The sequence below is a fragment of the Triturus cristatus genome, chromosome 5_2, assembly GCF_964204655.1.
Source record: "Triturus cristatus chromosome 5_2, aTriCri1.1, whole genome shotgun sequence".
Classification (NCBI taxonomy): domain Eukaryota; kingdom Metazoa; phylum Chordata; class Amphibia; order Caudata; family Salamandridae; genus Triturus; species Triturus cristatus.
This window is the reverse complement of record NC_140588.1, coordinates 452,893,443-452,916,417: the sequence shown is the minus strand read 5'-3', so window position 1 is coordinate 452,916,417 and position 22,975 is coordinate 452,893,443. Positions and strand designations below refer to the sequence as shown.

The following is a 22,975-nucleotide window of genomic DNA, read 5'->3' as shown; positions in this document are numbered from 1 at the left end:
AGCTTGACTTTGATTCACAAAGGCAGCATAAAACCAGTTATTGATAAGATGTTAAGAATAACTGTAATTCAAATAACAAAATGGCTGCACAACCATTCAAGCTGATGCTTTATCCATTTAAATGAATCTAACGCAAACAGACAAAGCAAATGTTAAGCATCCTCTGTATGGGGAAAACCAGTGTGAAGCTAAATGTCTTTTTGAATGTTTACCTAAAGTGCTTTTGTGCATTCTCTTATAGGTCTGCAGCGAGCGAGTGCCAGGGCCCCATCTCCGTATAGGAGAGACTTTGAAGCCAAGCTAAGAAACTTCTACCGGAAACTAGAAGCCAAAGGATACGGACAGGGTCCAGGCAAAATAAAGTAAGTGTGCGCATGACAGAGGGAGTATGAGTGTGTGTCGGTATTTTGTCAGTCTCTTGGTGTGTGTGTGTGTGTGTCTGTCTGATTGCATTTGTTCATAGGTGCTGGAAGTAGGGGTGTGGGGGAGAGGGTTCTGCAATACCTCCAAAAAAACCGTGTTGGAATTCAGACTTGAATGAGCAATAAAGATGCCTTTAAATTTTGTATTTATCTCATCACATTTGCTGTGTGTTCCTAGACAGAGATCAAATGTCAGGCTGCGTCTTCTGCCAAATTGCTGTTTATTGTTATAACGCGGAGATTGCTGTCTACTTTTCTTTCTCTGACTGCAAAGTTAGAGGATTTGTCAAGTGAACATTCAGACAATCTTACAGGCTGTAAGATATCTTTTTTTTGGTAACACAAAACAAATTAAAATACCTGTAAATGGCCAATACAAATATTTCAAAATATATCAGCAGTTAGGAAAGCACAAAGGAAGGAAATGTTTTGTGTTTTTAAAATGTGATGGAAAGAAAGATTTTCTTTTGAAAAAAACAATCAAGACACTTTGTCTGGTGATATGCACCTGGTAAATATTTGCTGAAACCAGATTTACACATATTAGCACCAGTGACGGCCCGTGTAGGGCGTTTTACCGGGGCGGTGATGTGGCGCAGAGGAGGGGCAGGGTGGGGGGTTGCAAAATGCGGCAAACGGCCGATTTCAGGTAAGTTACGAAAAAAATAATAAAACGAATTTCGTTGCGCGCGCTGCATCGCATTTGGCGATGCAGCGCGCGCAACGAAATTCGTTTTATTCATTTTTTTCGTAACTTACCTGAACTCGGCCGTTTGCCGCATTTTGCAACCCCCCACCCTGCCCCTCCTCTGTGCCACGTCACCGCCCCGGTAAAACGCCCTACACGGGCCGTCACTAATTAGCACTAGTGTGATATATAATTTTATTAGTAAAACTGCACGCCCATTCTAATGTTGTGGCCGTTTTAATGGAAAATATGTTGTCTACAAATGTATCATTGATGGCAGCAACCCCAACCTGAAAAATGTTCCAATTCTATACCCCTCAACACTCAATGTTCCCTTGTAATGTTGCTGTCGGTAAGAAAACCTGTTACATGTTGCCAAATAAATCAACCAATACTCAACTACTTTTGGTGATAAATTCACTAACGATAATTGGTGAACAGAGAAGCCACTGTCTTTAGCAACAACTGTCTGAAATTACTATTACATTCATTCGTATTGTGCATTATGATGAAATAGTCCCTTAGGGCAATATAAGGCACATTAGTACCTAACATTGCATTTTTTATTGGGGTAAAAAACATTTTGGATTCTTGACAATCCAGCCATCGTTCCCTTCGTTGTGAATGACCAAAATTGATTGTTGCTTGAAAATTGTAACATGAAAAATCTGTGAATTTGCTTGTCAATGTAAGATATGGTATCACCTCCTAAAGCAAATATAATCCTACCTTTTCCGAAAAAAACCACAAGAATCTTTTGGATAAATTGCATAATGAGCTTATTCAAGAACAAACCCATCAGAGCATGTCTATAATATTATGGGTGAATTCATATTGTGTTTTGTTTTCTGTTTATTGAGCAAAATGGTAACCCTTCAAACAGAAAGGCTGTAGATAGCACAAAGGCAAAATTAGAGCATTAGCAATTTTGGGCCAAGGTTAAATCCTTCTGCAAAGCAGAAACAAGACTGTGCTTTTTTTCTTTTTTAAAGCTTTCCTGCAGTTCCTGGCGGGGTCAGTGCATTCAATATATTGAAAAGACACTTCCTCGTATAAGAAAGCTTGCACTTCGGGATGTTGTTTGTCAGACAAAAAGTTTAATCTTTGTCAAAGACCGCCTTGTCGATACGCTTGAGCCGATTACATTTTTGTCTGAGAAGCAACATCTCGAGTGCAAACTTGAATTTATAAGCTGGTCCTGTGGCCAATGGTCTGCACCGACCCCGCATAGTGGACGAAGTCGGAGGAACTGCTGGTGTATATATATATATATATATATATATGTATATATATATATATACATATATATATATATATATATATATATATATATATATATATATATAAGCAACACCGCACTTTCAGACTAGTAGGTGTGGCTACTTCGCTTGACAGTCCCCCACTGAGGTTACAGTGCTCCTATCCTCCTGTTTCCTACTCTTTTTGCCCTTTTTTTCCCTTACTCGCTTCGACGGAATCACAAAATGGCGGCCAACACTTCCTAGTTGCAACCACTCGTAGCGCTCGCAGCCAATAAACAGCAAGCTCGTGCTCGTAACGCCTCAGCCAATCGGATGGCAGAATTTCCAAATATCGATATCTGTAAATTTCAATATTTCCCAAAAACTACTGAACGGATTTAGACCAAATAAACAAAAGTGTGCTCTCTAGACCAAGATCCTTCTTCCTGCCAAATTTGGGGTAATTCTGTTCACCCGTTCGATCTGTAGCCTTGTCTTAAGTTTCCTATGGAAATTAACATGGAGAAAACACGTTTTGGGACCCCCCTTTTTTCTCGCCCCCCCTTGACGAATCATCCCCAAACTTCCCACATAGGAGCTGATATGAACAAAAAATTAGTTTGTAAATTTTCGTGAAAGATTCATCAAACGACGTCAAAGTCATAAGCAAAACAAAACATGCTTTTCCTATGGAAACTTGGTCCTAGCTATAACTACCTACTGGCGACCGCCAGTAGGTAATATATATATATATATATAGTTCTTTCCGCGGTGGAGTGAATCTTCTTTTGGAGATATATATATATATATATTCACTGAAAAAACCATAGGTTTCACACACGTTATAGTTAGGAATTAGCATTTAAAAAACCTTGCAAGTTCACTTAAAAAACCATAGGTTTCACACATGTTATAGTTAGCTGGACATTTCACTCGTGAAAAACCATTGAAATTCCCCCGTTATAGTTAGTGCAGGCAACTATAACTCACGCGACCGCAATCCTCTGCTGATGACGTCAGATATTACATCACTGTATTTAGACACTTATTTACCCATGTCTTCTTCCATTAATTTTTAGCTATACATATATTACAAATATTTTTTTTTCAGAAAGACACATATGTCATCAGTGATGTAATATCTGATGTCATCAGCAGAGGATTGCGGTCGCGTGAGTTATAGTTGCCTGCACTAACTATAACGGGGGAATTTCAATGGTTTTTCACAAGTGAAATGTCCAGCTAACTATAACATGTGTGAAACCTATGGTTTTTTAAGTGAATTAGCAAGGTTTTTTAAATGCTAATTCCTAACTATAACGTGTGTGAAACCAATGGTTTTTTCAGTGAATTTGTACGGTTTTTTAAATGCTAAGTTATGTATTTTTTTTTTTTTGTAAGTTTTTTCACCGTGCGCGTACCGTACGCGCACGGTGCGCTTCGCGTACCGTACGCGCACGGTGCGCTTCGCGCACCGTCCGCGTGCTGTGGGCACTTGGTAAGCTTCGCGCACCAAGCGCCCACGATGCGTTGTTCGTGCCGTGCGCGTACGGTGCGCGCACCTAGCGATTTTTCGCAAAAAAAATATTTTTTTTTTTACCCTTGGGGGTGCTTCAGTGACCCCCTGACAAAGGCTAGGGGGTCAGGACCTGTCCATCCTGCCCCCTTCTCACGTTTTCCCCCTTTGTTTTTCATTGCCTCAGACTGCGAGAGACAAAATGGCGGCCGACACTTCCTGATTTCGACCGATTCGAATGTTTACTGACATCTAACAACCAATCAGAATTGCGCTCGCGCACGTCACCGTGCGCGTACGGTATGCTTACCGTACGCGCACGGTGCGCGCTTATAGATATATATATGCTTTTAACTGCAATTTTCTCCGGAACTAATGAACAGATTTACACAAGACCTGCAAAAGGCACATCCCTGAACTGAGGACTACCTCTCTGCCAAATTTCAAGTAATTCTGTTCAGCCGTTCGGGCTGTAGCTTGGACTAAAGGTCCTATGGAAAAATGCATGGGGAAAACGTGTTTTGGGACCCCCCCTTTTTCTCAGCCCCCGCTTGACGAATCCCCCCAAGACTTTCAGGGAAGGAGCGGAGCGGAGCGCCCCACCTATTTTGAAAATTTTGCAAGGATTCGTCAATCGGCGCCAAAGTTATTCCAAATAGAATGTTGCGGATTTCCTATGGAAACACGGTCCTAACTATAACTATCTACTGGCGACTGCCAGTAGATAATATATATACATATATATATATATATATATATATATATATATATATATATATATATATATATATATATATATATATATATATATATATATATATATATATACCAAGGCTGCGTGTCAGCCGAAACGCGTCGTCTGGTGTGAATAAACTTTACACTTACCTGCAGACTACGGAGTGGCTCGTCTTTCTTCCTAGGATTTATGGGAGAATTTCATTGCAATATATATATATATATATATATACCAGAAAATCCACTGCGTCTCACTTTCCAAGTGTCAGGACGAAAGAAAGCACTGGAGCCGCGGCCACAAATCAAAGGTGTGTTTATTAAACACTAGGTCCGACGCGTTTCGGAGTTTACACGCACTCCCGTGATAAAGGAGTGCGTGTAAACTCCGAAACGCGTCGGACCTAGTGTTTAATAAACACACCTTTGATTTGTGGCCGCGGCTCCAGTGCTTTCTTTCGTCCTGACACTTGGAAAGTGAGACGCAGTGGATTTTCTGGTGTATTTGGGGGTGGCTACCCCTGCCGTGTGCCCGCCGTACAAGAGGCTTGGGAAAAGCCAACTTGCTGTGGATATATATATATATATATATATATATATATATATACACACACACACACACATTTACATGGCTATGCAAAAATAGGGACAAGCCAGACATAAAAGGCACACATAAGACTTTAGTCCTACTTTTATGTCTGATCTGTCCAGGTTTTTGCTTCTCAAAATCTGGTCACCCTAATGGTAGCTGATAACATGGAGGAGGCCAGGATGCTAAAGTGAGAGGGAAACTACTGTAGCACCTGACCTTTTACACAAGCAACAGTCAGCACCATTGTGAAGTGTTTGACAGTGACAAACACAGCATAAAGGTCAAGCAGAAGGACAATGCAGAGGTAGAGGTTCAGGTGGGCAGAGGTGAGAACATTGCCGATGCAGGAACAAACCTTTTCCATTGAGTGCAATTTGTGAAATCCAGGTGGCGCTGTATTTAGTAGGTCGAAGAATGACACACAGTGATTGAGCTCATTGAACCCCAGGTGCTGTTAGGTGTTGGAGAAGAAAAGACTTTAGGATACTGGATGGTAGAAGAAGGTGAAAGAGGGGTCAGTACTGGGTTTCTCAGCAAAGGCATGACAACTGCAGAAGTGAGACAAAGCACAATGATTATAATAGTGGTTCAACAATTTCAGAGGGACGGGTCAGATGGAGCACAGGCAGCGCTGGCAGTATGAAGTTAAGAATCAGTCTACAGGAGCTGTCTTAGTGAAGTAGACAAGTCAGACTGTATGGATGTTTAGAATGGTTCAGACTGTATTTCTTTCTAGGAGCAGGAAGATATGTCATTAAAGTTATACTGACTTATTCAAACATGGGGAAGAGAGAAGAGGGAACTGATAGCAGGGCATAATTTCTGCGGGTAATGTTTGAGGTACTATGCTGATCTGTGATATTCAAGCATAGGGTTTAGCAAACTGAGGGCCATTATAAAGGTAGTAAAGTGCTCCTGGGTCTGAAATTGCCTACATTTGAGTAAATTGATGCTCATTTGCGTATTTAGGCTGTTGGTGACTAGTGTAATCTTGGCATGATGGTAAAAAGTAGAGGCAGTGGTGATGCAAATCAAAGTTTTAAATATTTAAATAAGTAAAGTATATAATTGAAGTGGACAAAAGGTGTTAACTGGTGTGGAAAGAAATGATCATGGATTTGTAATTAGGAATGAGTCAACAATGATTTTGACCCTGGAGAGCAAAGTCCCAGAAGTGGGATCTAGGGTCAATGTATGTGGATGTATATATAAATTAAGAAATGGTCTGAGGGAGAACAGTTAATAGTTGTCAGAGACTGGGTGAGTAAATTAGAAATGGATGGATCTAATGGCTTGCTAATTGACACTGTATGGATTACTTACTTGGAGAGGATTGCAAGCATGAGTGGGAAGTGTGTATTTATTGGACAGTGAGTGATCAGCTAAAGCTTGAGAGTGCATAATGTATTGTTGAGCTTTATTAATTCCATTCTTAGTGAAATCACCAAAGACCATAAGAGAAGGGGATGAAGCAGCTGTCTCTAGGGTGAAGCCAAGTGAGTGATAGAGCAATACAAAAGTGAAGGTAGTATATTGACTACTTGTGATGTGCTCAAAAGAAGGTGAATATGTCTCAGAGTGTGGAAATGTGTGAATGAGAAATATGTGTTTCCCCTGATTGCATGCTGTGGTCAGTTGCAATGCTGCAGATATGTCAAGAGAAATGGTATGTTTTAACTATATGGCATCTGAGATGACTGTGTACTTTCAGACAATTCTTGCTTCGGAAATGGCAATGAAATGAAGGGGGTGTGACTTTAAGTAGTCAGTAACATAGAGTTTTGTTGTTTAGAGTTCAAGCTGCACACAGGCAATATTACACTAAGTTGTGGGGTGGTTTAACCCCTTCGCTGCTAGGCCTTTTCCCCTCCTGTGCTAAGCCTTTATTGGGCTATTTGGGGTAGTGCGCGCTTAGGCCCCTGTAACTTTTTGACCACAGTAGGTATCCACGCCAAATTTGTGTCCTTTTCTTCCAACATCATGGGGATTCTAAAGGTACCCAGGGTTTGTGGATTCTCCTAGAGGGTTCTCAGAAATTAGTCAAAATACAGCAAAATTTTGTTTTTTTTTGTGAAAAATGGGGAAAAGTGGCTGCAAATGAAAGCGTCTGAGTTTTTCTCTGCAAATGATATCAAAAAAGGGTTTGTGGGGCTGAAATCACCATTTCTCCAGCTTTTAGGGAATGACAGATTTTTGTCAGAAATCCAAAAATTTTTACACAGTTTTGACATTTTTCTGGGACATACCCTATTTTTGCTATTTTTTGTGCTTTCAACCTCCTTCCAGATAATGGTAGAAATGGGTAGAAAAGCAATAATGGATCCTGAAAAGCTATACATTTTTGAAAAGTAGACAGAATTCTGAATTCAGCAAGGGGTCATTTGTGTAGATCCATCAAGGTTTCTTTATAGGAACTAACAGTTAAATATAGGAAAAATTAAAGATTTGTTAAAAAAAGCAGCCTTTTGAGTCAACGTTTTCACCTGTAACTTCTTCTAATTATGACATCTCTTTGAAAGCAATGTACCATTACATCCACTGGACCTTCCTGGTTGTGGGGATATATACGACTTGTAGGTTCACCAAGAGCCCAACGAACCCAGAGTAAAAAACTGAGCAGCATTTTGTAATGTTTTTTTGTTGTTGTTCCGGGTATATAGCAATTATTGTGGGAAAATGTATACATGGAAAAATCGGTATGAAAGACACCTATGTGTTTCTGAAATGGGAACAAATTACAGAGTTTAGAAACAGTGCATATTTGCACATTTTCGAAATTGGGAATACTCATACTTGCATGACAATTATTGGTCATTTTTCAAAATGACTTTTTTTTTACACAATGTCTTTCATTTGGAAGGGAGAAATGCATCAAAAATCAATAGGTAATAACAGTTGCTTTACAAATCTGAACTACCCTAAGTCTCCCGATAAAAATGGTACCTCACTTGTGTGGGTAGGCATAGTGCCCACGAAAGTAAGTGGCTCAAAACCTAAGGTGAACACACCACATTTTCACACTGAAAATTTACACTTTTTTTGCGAAGAGTCTAGCTGTAGTTTTTGAATCCTAGCCCTGCCGGCACCTAGGGAAACCTAGCAAACCTATACATTTTTGAAAACTAGACACCCAGGGGAATCCAGGATGGGGTGACATGACTGCCTCCCACCATGGTCTGTTACCCAGAATCCCTTGCAAACGTAAATAATTGACAAAAAAACCACATTTTCCCCACATTTCTGTGATGGAAAGTTCTGGAATCTGCGTGGATCCACAAATTTCCACCCACCCCGCGTTCCCCAAAGTCCTACGAGAAAAATGGTACCTCACTTGTGCGGGTCGGCCTAGTGCCCGCGACAGGAAACGGCGCAAAACGCAACGTGGTCACACCTCAATTTTGCAGTGAAAAATGACCCTTTTTTGGCAAAGTGACTAGCTGTAGTTTTTGAACCCTAGCCCTGCCGGCACCTAGGGAAACCTAGCAAACCTATACATTTTTGAAAACTACACACCCAGGGGAATCCAGGATGGGGTGACTTGACTGCCTCCCACCATGGTCTGTTACCCAGAATCCCTTGCAAACGTAAAACATTGACAAAAAAACACATTTTCCCCACATTTCTGTGTTGGAAAGTTCTGGAATCTGCGTGGATCCACAAATTTCCACCCACCCCGCGTTCCCCAAAGTCCTACGAGAAAAATGGTACCTCACTTGTGCGGGTCGGCCTAGTGCCCGCGACAGGAAACGGCGCAAAACGCAACGTGGTCACACCTCAATTTTGCAGTGAAAAATGACCCTTTTTTAGCAAAGTGACTAGCTGTAGTTTTTGAACCCTAGCCCTGCCGGCACCTAGGGAAACCTAGCAAACCTATACCTTTTTGAAAACTAGCCCTGCCGGCACCTAGGGAAACCTAGCAAACCTTTACATTTTTGAAAACTAGACACCCAGGGGAATCCAGGATGGGGTGACTTGACTGCCTCCCACCATGGTCTGTTACCCAGAATCCCTTGCAAACGTAAAAAATTGACAAAAAAAACACATTTTCCCCACATTTCTGTGTTGGAAAGTTCTGGAATCTGTGTGGATCCACAAATTTCCACCCACCCCACGTTCCCCAAAGTCCTACGAGAAAAATGGTACCTCACTTGTGCGGGTCGGCCTAGTGCCCGCGACAGGAAACGGCGCAAAACGCAACGTGGTCACACCTCAATTTTGCAGTGAAAAAAGACCCTTTTTTGGCAAAGTGACTAGCTGTAGTTTTTGAACCCTAGCCCTGCCGGCACCTAGGGAAACCTAGCAAACCTATACATTTTTGAAAACTAGACACCCAGGGGAATCCAGGATGGGGTGACTTGACTGCCTCCCACCATGGTCTGTTACCCAGAATCCCTTGCAAACGTAAAACTTTTACAAACAAAACACATTTTCCCCAAATTTCTGTGATGGAAAGTTCTGGAATCTGCGTGGATCCACAAATTTCCACCCACCCCGCGTTCCCCAAAGTCCTACGAGAAAAATGGTACCTCACTTGTGCGCGTCAGCCTAGTGCCCGCAACAGGAAACGGCGCAAAACGCAACGTGGTCACACCTCAATTTTGCAGTGAAAAATGACCTTTTTTTGGCAAAGTGACTAGCTGTAGTTTTTGAACCCTAGCTCTGCCGGCACCTAGGGAAACCTACCAAACCCACGCATTTCTGAAAACTAGACACCTGGCGGCTTCCAGGGAGGTATGGCTTGCGTGGATCCCCCAACGTTTCCTTACCCAGCATCCCCTGCAAACCTCAATTTTAGCTAAAAAAATTATTTTTTTCACACATTTTGCGGTGAGAAAGTTGTGGCATCACCGGGCTCACACAAATTTACCACCACCCAGCGTTCCCCCAGGTCTCCCGGTAAAAATGGTGCCTCCCTTATGTGGGAGGCCCAAGTACCCGCGGCAGGCAAGGGCCCAAAACGTAGTGAGGCGACATCAAAATGGCCTATCGCAAAACCAAGGGGGGTCACTTTGGTTTTTGGCCCGGTGCTCGGCGGCCATCTAGGGAAACCTACCAAACCCACACATATATGAAAACTAGACACCCGGCGGCTTCCAGGGAGGTATGGCTTGCGTAGATCCCCCAACGTTTCCTTACCCAGAATCCCCTGCAAACCTCAATTTTTGCTGAAAAAATCACTTTTTTCACACATTTTGGTGTGGGAAAGTTGTGGCATCACCAGGCTCACACAAATTTACCACCACCCAGCGTTCCCCCAGGTCTCCCGGTAAAAATGGTGCCTCACTTGTGTGGGAGGCCCAAGTACCCGCGGCAGGCAAGGGCCCAAAACGTAGTGAGGCAACATCAAAATGGCCTATTGCAAAACCACCTGGTTTTGCAAGGGGGGTCCCTTTGGTTTTTTACCCGGTGCTCGGCGGCCATCTAAGGAAACCTACCAAACCCACACATTTCTGAAAACTAGACACCCGGCGACTTCCAGGGAGGTATGGCTTGCGTGGATCCCCCAACGTTTCCTTACCCAGAATCCCCTGCAAACCTCACTTTTAGCTGAAAAAATTATTTTTTTCACACATTTTGCGGTGAGAAAGTTGTGGCATCACCGGGCTCACACAAATTTACCACCACCCAGCGTTCCCCCAGGTCTCCCGGTAAAAATGGTGCCTCCCTTTTGTGGGAGGCCCAAGTACCCGCGGCAGGCAAGGGCCCAAAACGTAGTGAGGCGACATCAAAATGGCCTATCGCAAAACCACCTGGTTTTGTAAGGGGGGTCACTTGGGTTTTTGGCCCGGTGCTCGGCGGCCATCTAGGGAAACCTACCAAACCCACGCATTTCTGAAAAACTAGACACCCGGCGGCTTCCAGGGAGGTATGGCTAGCGTGGATCCCCCAATGTTTCCTTACCCAGAATCCCCTGCAAACCTCAATTTTAGCTGAAAAAATCACTTTTTTCACACATTTTGGGGTGGGAAAGTTGTGGCATCACCGGGCTCACACAAATTTACCACCACCCAGCGTTCCCCCAGGTCCCCCGGTAAAAATGGTGCCTCACTTGTGTGGAAGGCCCAAGTACCCGCGGCAGGCAAGGGCCAAAAACGTAGTGAGGCAACATCAAAATGGCCTTTTGCAAAACCACCTGGTTTTGCAAGGGGGGTCACTTTGGTTTTTGGCCCGGTGCTCGGCGGCCATCTAGGCAAACCTACCAAACCCACACATATATGAAAACTAGACACCCGGCGGCTTCCAGGGAGGTATGGCTTGCGTAGATCCCCCAAAGTTTCCTTACCCAGAATCCCCTGCAAACCTCAATTTGTGCTGAAAAAATCACTTTTTTCACACATTTTGGTGTGGGAAAGTTGTGGCATCACCAGGCTCACACAAATTTACCACCACCCAGCGTTCCCCCAGGTCTCCCGGTAAAAATGGTGCCTCACTTGTGTGGGAGGCCCAAGTACCCGCGGCAGGCAAGGGCCCAAAACGTAGTGAGGCAACATCAAAATGGCCTATTGCAAAACCACCTGGTTTTGCAAGAGGGGTCCCTTTGGTTTTTTACCCGGTGCTTGGCGGCCATCTAAGGAAACCTACCAAACCCACACATTTCTGAAAACTAGACACCCGGCGACTTCCAGGGAGGTATGGCTTGCGTGGATCCCCCAACGTTTCCTTACCCAGAATCCCCTGCAAACCTCAATTTTAGCTGAAAAAATTATTTTTTTCACACATTTTGCGGTGAGAAAGTTGTGGCATCACCGGGCTCACACAAATTTACCACCACCCAGCGTTCCCCCAGGTCTCCCGGTAAAAATGGTGCCTCCCTTGTGTGGGAGGCCCAAGTACCCGCGGCAGGCAAGGGCCCAAAACGTAGTGAGGCGACATCAAAATGGCCTATCGCAAAACCACCTGGTTTTGCAAGGGGGGTCACTTGGGTTTTTGGCCCGGTGCTCGGCGGCCATCTAGGGAAACCTACCAAACCCACGCATTTCTGAAAAACTAGACACCCGGCGGCTTCCAGGGAGGTATGGCTTGCGTGGATCCCCCAACGTTTCCTTACCCAGAATCCCCTGCAAACCTCAATTTTAGCTGAAAAATCACTTTTTTCACACATTTTGGGGTGGGAAAGTTGTGGCATCACCGGGCTCACACAAATTTACCACCACCCAGCGTTCCCCCAGGTCCCCTGGTAAAAATGGTGCCTCACTTGTGTGGAAGGCCCAAGTACCCGCGGCAGGCAAGGGCCAAAAACGTAGTGAGGCAACATCAAAATGGCCTTTTGCAAAACCACCTGGTTTTGCAAGGGGGGTCACTTTGGTTTTTGGCCCGGTGCTCGGCGGCCATCTAAGGAAACCTACCAAACCCACACATTTCTGAAAACTAGACACCCGGCGACTTCCAGGGAGGTATGGCTTGCGTGGATCCCCCAAGGTTTCCTTACCCAGAATCCCCTGCAAACCTCAATTTTAGCTGAAAAAATTATTTTTTTCACACATTTTGCGGTGAGAAAGTTGTGGCATCACCGGGCTCACACAAATTTACCACCACCCAGCGTTCCCCCAGGTCTCACGGTAAAAATGGTGCCTCCCTTGTGTGGGAGGCCCAAGTACCCGCGGCAGGCAAGGGCCCAAAACGTAGTGAGGCGACATCAAAATGGCTTATCGCAAAACCACCTGGTTTTGCAAGGGGGGTCACTTGGGTTTTTGGCCCGGTGCTCGGCGGCCATCAAGGGAAACCTACCAAACCCACGCATTTCTGAAAAACTAGACACCCGGCGGCTTCCAGGGAGGTATGGCTTGCGTGGATCCCCCAACGTTTCCTTACCCAGAATCCCCTGCAAACCTCAATTTTAGCTGAAAAAAATCACTTTTTTCACACATTTTGGGGTGGGAAAGTTGTGGCATCACCGGGCTCACACAAATTTACCACCACCCAGCGTTCCCCCAGGTCCCCCGGTAAAAATGGTGCCTCACTTGTGTGGAAGGCCCAAGTACCCGCGGCAGGCAAGGGCCAAAAACGTAGTGAGGCAACATCAAAATGGCCTTTTGCAAAACCACCTGGTTTTGCAAGGTGGGTCACTTTGGTTTTTGGCCCGGTGCTCGGCGGCCATCTAGGGAAACCTACCAAACCCACACATATATGAAAACTAGACACCCGGCGGCTTCCAGGGAGGTATGGCTTGCGTAGATCCCCCAAAGTTTCCTTACCCAGAATCTCCTGCAAACCTCAATTTTTGCTGAAAAAATCACTTTTTTCACACATTTTGGTGTGGGAAAGTTGTGGCATCACCAGGCTCACACAAATTTACCACCACCCAGCGTTCCCCCAGGTCTCCCGGTAAAAATGGTGCCTCACTTGTGTGGGAGGCCCAAGTACCCGCGGCAGGCAAGGGCCCAAAACGTAGTGAGGCAACATCAAAATGGCCTATTGCAAAACCACCTGGTTTTGCAAGGGGGGTCACTTTGGTTTTTTACCCGGTGCTCGGCGGCCATCTAAGGAAACCTACCAAACCCACACATTTCTGAAAAGTAGACACCCGGCGACTTCCAGGGAGGTATGGCTTGCGTGGATCCCCCAACGTTTCCTTACCCAGAATCCCCTGCAAACCTCAATTTTAGCTGAAAAAATCACTTTTTTCACACATTTTGGGGTGGGAAAGTTGTGGCATCACCGGGCTCACACAAATTTACCACCACCCAGCGTTCCCCCAGGTCCCCCGGTAAAAATGGTGCCTCCCTTGTGTGGGAGGCCCAAGTACCCGCGGCAGGCAAGGGCCCAAAACGTAGTGAGGCGACATCAAAATGGCCTATCGCAAAACCACCTGGTTTTGCAAGGGGGGTCACTTGGGTTTTTGGCCCGGTGCTCGGCGGCCATCTAGGGAAACCTACCAAACCCACGCATTTCTGAAAAACTAGACACCCAGCGGCTTCCAGGGAGGTATGGCTAGCGTGGATCCCCCAACGTTTCCTTACCCAGAATCCCCTGCAAACCTCAATTTTAGCTGAAAAAATCACTTTTTTCACACATTTTGGGGTGGGAAAGTTGTGGCATCACCGGGCTCACACAAATTTACCACCACCCAGCGTTCCCCCAGGTCCCCCGGTAAAAATGGTGCCTCACTTGTGTGGAAGGCCCAAGTACCCGGGGCAGGCAAGGGCCAAAAACGTAGTGAGGCAACATCAAAATGGCCTTTTGCAAAACCACCTGGTTTTGCAAGGGGGGTCACTTTGGTTTTTGGCCCGGTGCTCGGCGGCCATCTAGGGAAACCTACCAAACCCACACATATATGAAAACTAGACACCCGGCGGCTTCCAGGGAGGTATGGCTTGCGTAGATCCCCCAAAGTTTCCTTACCCAGAATCCCCTGCAAACCTCAATTTTTGCTGAAAAAATCACTTTTTTCACAGATTTTGTTGTGGGAAAGTTGTGGCATCACCGGGCTCACACAAATTTACCACCACCCAGCGTTCCCCCAGGTCCCCCGGTAAAAATGGTGCCTCCCTTGTGTGGGAGGCCCAAGTACCCGCGGCAGGCAAGGGCCCAAAACGTAGTGATGCGACATTTGGGATAGGGAATGTTGATGTCGCATCACTACGTTTTGGGCCCTTGCCTGCCGCGGGTACTTGGGCCTCCCACACAAGTGAGGCACCATTTTTACCGGGAGACTTGGGGGAACGCTGGGTGGTCTAGTTTTCAGAAATGCATGGGTTTGGTAGGTTTCCCTAGATGGCCGCCGAGCACCGGGCCAAAAACCAAAGTGACCCCCTTTGCAATAGGCCATATTGATGTCGCCTCACCACGTTTTGGGCCCTTGCCTGCCGCGGGTACTTGGGCCTCCCACACAAGTGAGGCACCATTTTTACCGGGAGACTTGGGGGAACGCTGGGTGGTGGTAAATTTGTGTGAGCCCGGTGATGCCACAACTTTCCCACCCCAAAATGTGTGAAAAAAGTGATTTTTTCAGCAAAAATTGAGGTTTGCAGGGGATTCTGGGTAAGGAAATGTTGGGGGATCCACGCAAGCCATACCTCCCTGGAAGCCGCCGGGTGTCTAGTTTTCAGAAATGCATGGGTTTGGTAGGTTTCCCTAGATGGCCGCCGAGCACCGGGCCAAAAACCAAAGTGACCCCCTTTGCAATAGGCCATATTGATGTCGCCTCACTACGTTTTGGGCCCTTGCCTGCCGCGGGTACTTGGGCCTCCCACACAAGTGAGGCACCATTTTTACCGGGAGACTTGGGGGAACGCTGGGTGGTGGTAAATTAGTGTGAGCCCGGTGATGCCACAACTTTCCCACCCCAAAATGTGTGAAAAAAGTGATTTTTTCAGCAAAAATTGAGGTTTGCAGGGGATTCTGGGTAAGGAAATGTTGGGGGATCCACGCAAGCCATACCTCCCTGGAAGCCGCCAGGTGTCTAGTTTTCAGAAATGCGTGGGTTTGGTAGGTTTCCCTAGATGGCCGCCAAGCACTGGGCCAAAAACCCAAGTGACCCCCCTTGCAAAACCAGATTAACTATTGTTCCTGCAGCGTGAGAATTTTGGAATAATATTGCAAAGAAAATGTGGCAGACATTTTGAGGTTTGCAGGACATTGGGGATAAAAAAACGTTTTGAATTCACAAGAGAGACATCACCATGAACTCCCATGGGTTTTCGACAATATCTACAGTTGGTGGGTTATTCTTACATGGAAAGTATACCTTGGCAGAGAAACTAAAGACAAAGATTCCTGCACAACCATCTATTCCTCAAACACACACACGTACTGGTTGGATTTGGCACGAGGGCGAGTCATGGTTCAGTGTATTAAATTTTATTAACAAGAGATTTCACAAAAATGAAATGCCCTGTGAATAATTAAATTCACAAAAAACCAAACCAATGACTCGCAGCTCTTGAGCTGTAAAGCCACGTCAAGGCACCAACCACTTTACAGGCCATTCACTCACCTTTCATACGTGAAACAAACAAGACCATTCGCACCACCAGGCACAAAAGCAACTCATTACAAAATTCACCAAAAAGGGACAATGTACACCCTGCTTCAGAAAGACAAATATTACTGCACAGCCATCTAATCCGCAAGCACACACACATACTGGTTGGATTTGGCACGAGGGTGAGTGATGGTTCAGTAGATACAATTGTATTAGCAAGTGATTTCACAAAAATGAAATGCACTGGTAATAATTGAAAGGGCGAGAAACTGAACCATTGACTCACAGCTCGTGAGCTGTAAAGCCACGACAAGGCACCAACCTCTTTACAGGCCATTCATACACCTTTCATACGTGTGAGACATACAAAACCATTCACACCGCCAGCCGCGGGCCCATCACATAACAAAACTCACACCAGCACACAGCGCCATTCAAGGGCCCATCACTTTCACACGACCACAATCCAGACACAGCAACTACACAGGCTGATGGATTGCGTGGAGTGGCACTCAGCTAGCAGTGTGTGTAGTGACCAGCAGAAAGTCACTACTCACACACAGCCAGCCGAGCGCCAGTCCACACACAACGCTAGCAGAGCACAGTCCACACACACTGCTAGCCAAACACCAGTCCACGCACACCGCTAGCCAAGCGCCAGTCCAGGCACACCGCCAGCCAATCGCCAGTCCAGGCACACCGGCAGCCAATCGCCAATCCACGCACACCGCCAGCCAAGCTCCAGTCCACGGACACCACCAGCCAAGCACCAGTCCGCACACACCACCAGTCCACGCACACCGCCAGCCAAGTACCAGTCCACGCACACCGCCAGCCAAGCACCATTCCACGCACACCACCAGCCAAGCTCCAGTCCACGCACACCGCCAGCCACGCACCAGTCCACGCACACCGCCAGTCCATGCACACCGCCAGTCCACGCACACCGCCAGCCAAGCACCATTCCACGCACACCACCAACCAAGTGCCAGTCCACACACACCAACAGCCAAGCGCAAGCCTACACACACCGCCATCACATTTAGGATTTTTTTAGAAAAAAATAAAAACACAAACAAATCGCAAATAGATACAAATCTTCAAACACAAAATCAGCAACTAAATACATTGCACTAACACCAACCTTGAAACAGAATCAAATTATCCATAGAATACAGACCAGGCAGTTCACTTTACCACTCATGAATGCTCCCAAAAATTATTTCGCGTGTGGTATGCTCTAAAACAAGCAGGGACACACAGTGCAGGTTGAGAAGGACAGTCGGGGCAGTACATACGACTCTCCTTCCGCGTACCTCTTCGCCAACAGACTCTACATCTCCTACTGGGAAAATCTTTTGAGGGTGTGGGAGAAATGTGATCTGGAAAGTGGCGATCTTTCAATCTAGCAACATCCTCCACCACTCCAACTCTAGGAACACTTGCCTGTTCCACCACAACAAGGCTGCCTATTACAGACTCCTGAAACTTAGCAAAAGTCATCTTTGACTCAGGGCAAGTATCCTGGAACACAACAAAAGCATTAAACATTGCCAAGTGGAAAAGATGGATAGCCAACTTCTTGTACCAAATGTAAGCCTTACGAAGAGCAGTGTAAGGTTCCAACCTCTGATCTACTCTGTCAACACCACCCATGTGCCTATTATAGTCTAAAATGCACACAGGTTTGCGCGCTTCAGCGACCTGACCCCAAACAGTCACAGGTGCAGTGCTTTCATCATGGATGGTAGTCAGCATGTAGACATCTCTCCTGTCTGAAAACTTCACAGCAAGAAGCTCCTGGCAACGCAACGCACTGCACTGTCCCCGCACAAGCTTTTGACAAACAAGTTCTTTCGGGAAACCTTTACGGTTAGAGCGGATTGTGCCACAAGCAACAGTGTCCACTTTGGCCAATTCCCTGAACAACGGCACACCAGTGTAGAAGTTATCTACATATAAATGGTGGCCTTTGTTAAAAAATCCTCTACCAAGTTACCAAACAATTTTCTCAGTCACTCCAAAAGTGGACGGACAACCAGTGAGGTTAATCCTAGATTCCTTACCAGTGTACACCCTGAAATTAGAGACATATCCAGTCCTACTGTCACACAGCATATACAGCTTTATTCCATAGCGTGCCCTCTTACTAGGAATGTATTGCCTAAAAACCAAGCGGCCCTTGAACAAAACCAAAGACTCATCCACTGCAATTTCTTTCCCAGGGGCATAAATCTCAGAAAATCGATCAACAAAGTGATCAAGGACAGGCCTAATCTTAAAAAGACGGTCACACTCAGGGTGATCTCGTGGCAACGCTAAACCATTATCAACAAAATGCATCATCCGAAGCAGAAGCAAATACCTGTCACGACTCATGACTGCCGGAAAAATAGACGTTGCCATCAAGGGACTGCTAGACCAATATGAAGACATTGATGGCTTCCTTAGCAAGCCCATCAAAAAAGTTAAACCCAAGAACTTCTTCATCTCTTCAACATTTGTGGGAGTCCACCGGGTAGCTCTAGAGTGTGGCTTAAGACTGGCACTGTTGTCCCTCAAAAACTGTTCGGCATACAAATTAGTCTGCTCAACACTCTCTACCAAAAACACATCGTCCATAAACAACTGAAAAAAATTTACCGGCAAAAAGTTTTCAGTATTCACTCTAGACCCTGGAACACCAGTAAACTCTGGCAATGCCGGCTGCACCATGCCAGGGGCAACCCAGAGGTCATCACTTTCAAAGGGAAGCCTTGCAACCCCAGCCTGTAGCCCAGATGCCTCTTGCCGCACTACACCAACGGGAAGCCTTGCAGCCGCAGGCTGCAGCCCAGAAGCCTCTTGCCACACTACACCAACGGGAAGCCTTGCAGCCCCAGGCTGCAGCCCAGATGCCTCTTGCCACACTATCGGCACATCAGTCTCCTCCTCTAACACAGGCACTTCATCCGCACTAAGAGTATCTTCATCATCCGATGACTCCATACGGAGAGAAAACTCACTGCCAGAATCGTCCCCTGCCTCCTCTCCCTCAGATGCAGAGTCAGTCTCTGAACCATGGTCAGAGGAAGACTCAAACAGCAAACCAACAACCTGCTGAGCAGTAATCCTGCGGCTAGCCATTATACTTACTAAGATAGAAGACTGCACAAACAAGTCACCAACAATGTGCAAACCAAGTAAGTAAAGAAATGTGTACCTTTATCACAAAGATCAATGTACTCAAAAACTATACAATTCAATTACAAGAGACAGCTGCACTCACCAGAAATCAACTCTGCAGTGACACAGCAAAACACCAACGATATCCAACTAGAAAGAAGAAAAAAAACCAAATTACTCACAAGACAACAAAATACACATCGAGCACCAATGCAAAAAGTTTTTGACACACAAAAACCAAACATACCGCTATTATTACACCATTTGCAAAAAGAATTCATGCAGAGAAATCAAACACATTTACATTGTACAAAAAAAAGTCTCTTACCAAACTGCACAAACAGCAGAACCACCAGTAACAAAACGGCAAACTGAAAAGAGCAAAAGCCTTCACCTAGAACAAAAAAGTAAAAAAAAAACATTACAATTGCAATTCACAAAAAATATAACAATAAACATTATAACATGCTATGTTACTACCCAAATGGTCAATCGGGTTGTGTGCCAGGTGGGGCAGAAAACAGCAGGAAAAAAAAAGGCTACTCTGTCCCAGGGCGGGTGGGCCAAATACACATTATAAAAAGTGCACCCTGGAAGCGACCCTTGCCCAAGGGGTCACTTCCATTTTTATTTACACTAATTCCCTGGTGTCTAGTAGGCTTTTCTGCCCCCCCCTGGGACCAGAAACGGCTACACAAAAGACCGATCTGCCCCCAGCGGGGGCAGAAAAGTCTTGAAAAATATTTGGGCCCCCAGGAAGCGACCCTTGCCCAAGGGGCCGCTTCCTTTACTCAAAAAAACACATCCCTGGTGTCTAGTGGGCTTTTCTGCCCCCCCTGGGAGCGGATACGGCAACAAAATGAAACTGATCTGCCCCCAGAGGGGGCAAAAAAGTCTGACTAAAAAAATGGGGGCCCAGGAAGCGACCCTTGCCCAAGGGGTCGCTTCCTACGACAAACACACACATCCCTGGTGTCTAGTGGGCTTTTCTGCCCCCCTGGGAGCTGATGCGGCAAAAAAACGAAACCGATCTGCCCCCAGAGGGGGCAGAAAAGTCTTTTCACAGTAATGGGGGCCCAGGAGGCGACCCTTGCCCAAGGGGTCGCTTCCTATAACAACAAACACATCCCTGGTGTCTAGTGGGCTTTTCTGCCCCCCCCCCCCCGGAAGCAGATGCGGCAAAAAAAACGAAACCGATCTGTAAAAGTCTTTACATTGTATTTGGGGCCCAGGAAGCGACCCTTGCCCAAGGGGTCGCTTCCTTTTCAACCTAAAAGCATCCCTGGTGCCTAGTGGTGGCATTCCTGCAGCACGATCGCGACGCTGTGCGCGATCGTGCTGCAGGAATGCACTGTATTGAGACATCAGGGGAGAGGAAATACTCTTTCCTCTCCCCGATGCCTCAATCACAAAGAAAATCCCCCCCCGCGGCCCCACCAGAGCACAAATCTCACCGCTCCTTGCTGGGACGCCTGGAAGCAAATGGCTTCCAGGCGTCCCAGCGCTTCCTGATGACATCGGCGCGGGCGCTGTGCGCGCTGACGTCATGGGGAAGCGTGGGGGGGCTCGGGGGTGGCAGCGGAAACTCTTCTGCTGCCATCCCCCTCTGTGGGGGCACGATCGATGCCCCAGGGGGGGAGCGCCAGCGCTTCCCCCAGGGGCTGTGCTCATGACGGAGCGGTTCCGTCATAAGCACAGCCCAACCGATGCTCATGACGGAACCGCTCCGTCATGAGCATCGAAGGGGTTAAACTAAAAGTGTTTTCAGTGTCCATTGCCACAGTGTCAATTGTGGTGTGATTACATTGGGGTGGGCTGAAAGGAGGTGCATTAGTTGTATGTGAGAATTAGTCAAGTACTGTGTGGGGATTCAGGTGTGGCCATGGAAGCCAGTGACAGCGGGGATGACATGCACAGAGAATACTGAGAGTGGCATAGGGAGATAGCATTGTGTCTGATGACTGGAGATTTGCAGTTTTGTGGCATACCATGGTGCATGGACTCTGATCACCTAAGTATTCAGGACAAGAGAGCAGAATGTACAAGGAGGATAAACTATCAAGGAAGCTACAGAATATGCAGAAGCACCACCCACCTAAAAAAGAAGCTATTCTGAGACTAAGCAGTGTAGCGTCTTCCCCAGCCTGGGTACCCTCTAATGACTATGCCACACGAGAGCTTAGTATAACACGTCTTTATTCGTCCACATGTAACCACGAACCAAACTTTATAAACCTGCCTTCACTATGCTCTAACACTTATCTCACATTTCTACGAAGTCCATCAGTAGCCAAAAGGCTTCCGTCACTGCTAAGTCACACAACACTACATCTCCCCCCCCCTGTTAAATAAAACTTTTTTTGTTTTTTACAAATATATACAATCATAGCTCTTCGATGAGTCTTAGTGGCTCTCTCATCACACATCCTGACCTTGTCTTTGGAAACTGAGGCAAGCACTCCAAGTATCCTTGATCTGCGTTGGTGATGTAAGAACAACAGCAGTCAGGGGTCTTTAATTGTCCTTTCAGACCCAGTCTCTACATTGACATCTGTGCCTGCTGAGCAATGAGCCACAAGTTGGAAATGCAACAAATCTTGTGTACTGGACTTCCCAGGACTTTGGGCATTCACCACGAGTCCTTTGCTGGTCACAACATGAAATGGCTCAGCATCAGATTTTGTTTTTCAGACGAACAAGCGCTCGATCTCCTTTAGTAAAAGCAACGTCTTTTGCATGTTGATGCATGTCTGCATATGCCTACATTTTCCTTTTATGCTCCAAGTCTCTTATAATGGCTTCTTCCTCAGTACTTGATCTACAGGTGGTCGATTGAGGTAACTTGGTCACCATGGCTCTCCCAAACATCAAGGCTGTAGGGCTTTCACATGAGTTCAAGTAAGGGGTCGAATGGTAAGCTCGAACAGTAGAATTCAAGACAGTTTTAAGGCCGAACATTTCAATACATCACGCTGAACTGCTTTCTTGAGAGTACTCATGAAACGTTCGATAAGGCCATGGTCTGTGGCCATAGAGGTGTGCTCTTCTGATGCTTCACTTTAAGATGACCGAGAAAGTTTCTGAATTCTCTAGAGGACCAAAGAAGTCAATGTCAATTCTTTCCCATATATGCTCTGGCAATTCTGACATGTTTGAGGTGTGTTGAGTGGTTTTCAATGAAAGGCAGTTGCATAGATAACAGTCCTTTAACTCTCTTTCAGCACTCTCATTGAGATTAGAAAAACAGACTTGGTCTCGGAGAGCTCATTTGGTGGCAACGATTCCACGATGTCCTTCATGGGCTACTTCAATTATCTGTTGTTGCAGACTCTCCAGTATAACAATTCTCGAACCTCTCACGATATGGCCTTCTTGAGTAACAGACAATTCATCTTTGACATTTTTGAACTTCTCATATTCACTATCACTGGTAAGAGGTCGGTGTGCTGGTTCCGAACCCGATGTGTGGTAAGGTCTTTTAGTTTTAACATGTTACTATCTTGACTCGTGGTAGTGACAATTTATTCCAACGAAATGGCAGTGGGTTTGCTTGATTTCACAATAAAATGTATGCAGGCTTCAGCCGTCTTGGAAGGGATACCAAGGCACGGTTGAGGCACTCGTGAGAAGTAGTAGGCAGGAATGTGATCTTTCCCTAGACAGTGCATGACTGTGTAGTTGTATTCTTGTAATCG

General features: G+C 46.0%; 1 protein-coding gene across 6 annotated transcripts in view; it reads left to right on the top strand.

The window, feature by feature from the left end:
• The window catches only part of HECW1 (HECT, C2 and WW domain containing E3 ubiquitin protein ligase 1), a 979,761-nt gene that overhangs the window by 869,585 nt on the left and 87,201 nt on the right, over positions 1 to 22,975 (top strand). For all 6 annotated transcript variants that reach the window (XM_085607418.1, XM_085607421.1, XM_085607420.1 and 3 more), the window contains one exon: positions 242 to 362. In XM_085607418.1, coding sequence (XP_085463544.1) covers positions 242 to 362 — 121 coding nt within the window. The remainder of the gene's footprint in view (positions 1 to 241; positions 363 to 22,975) is intronic.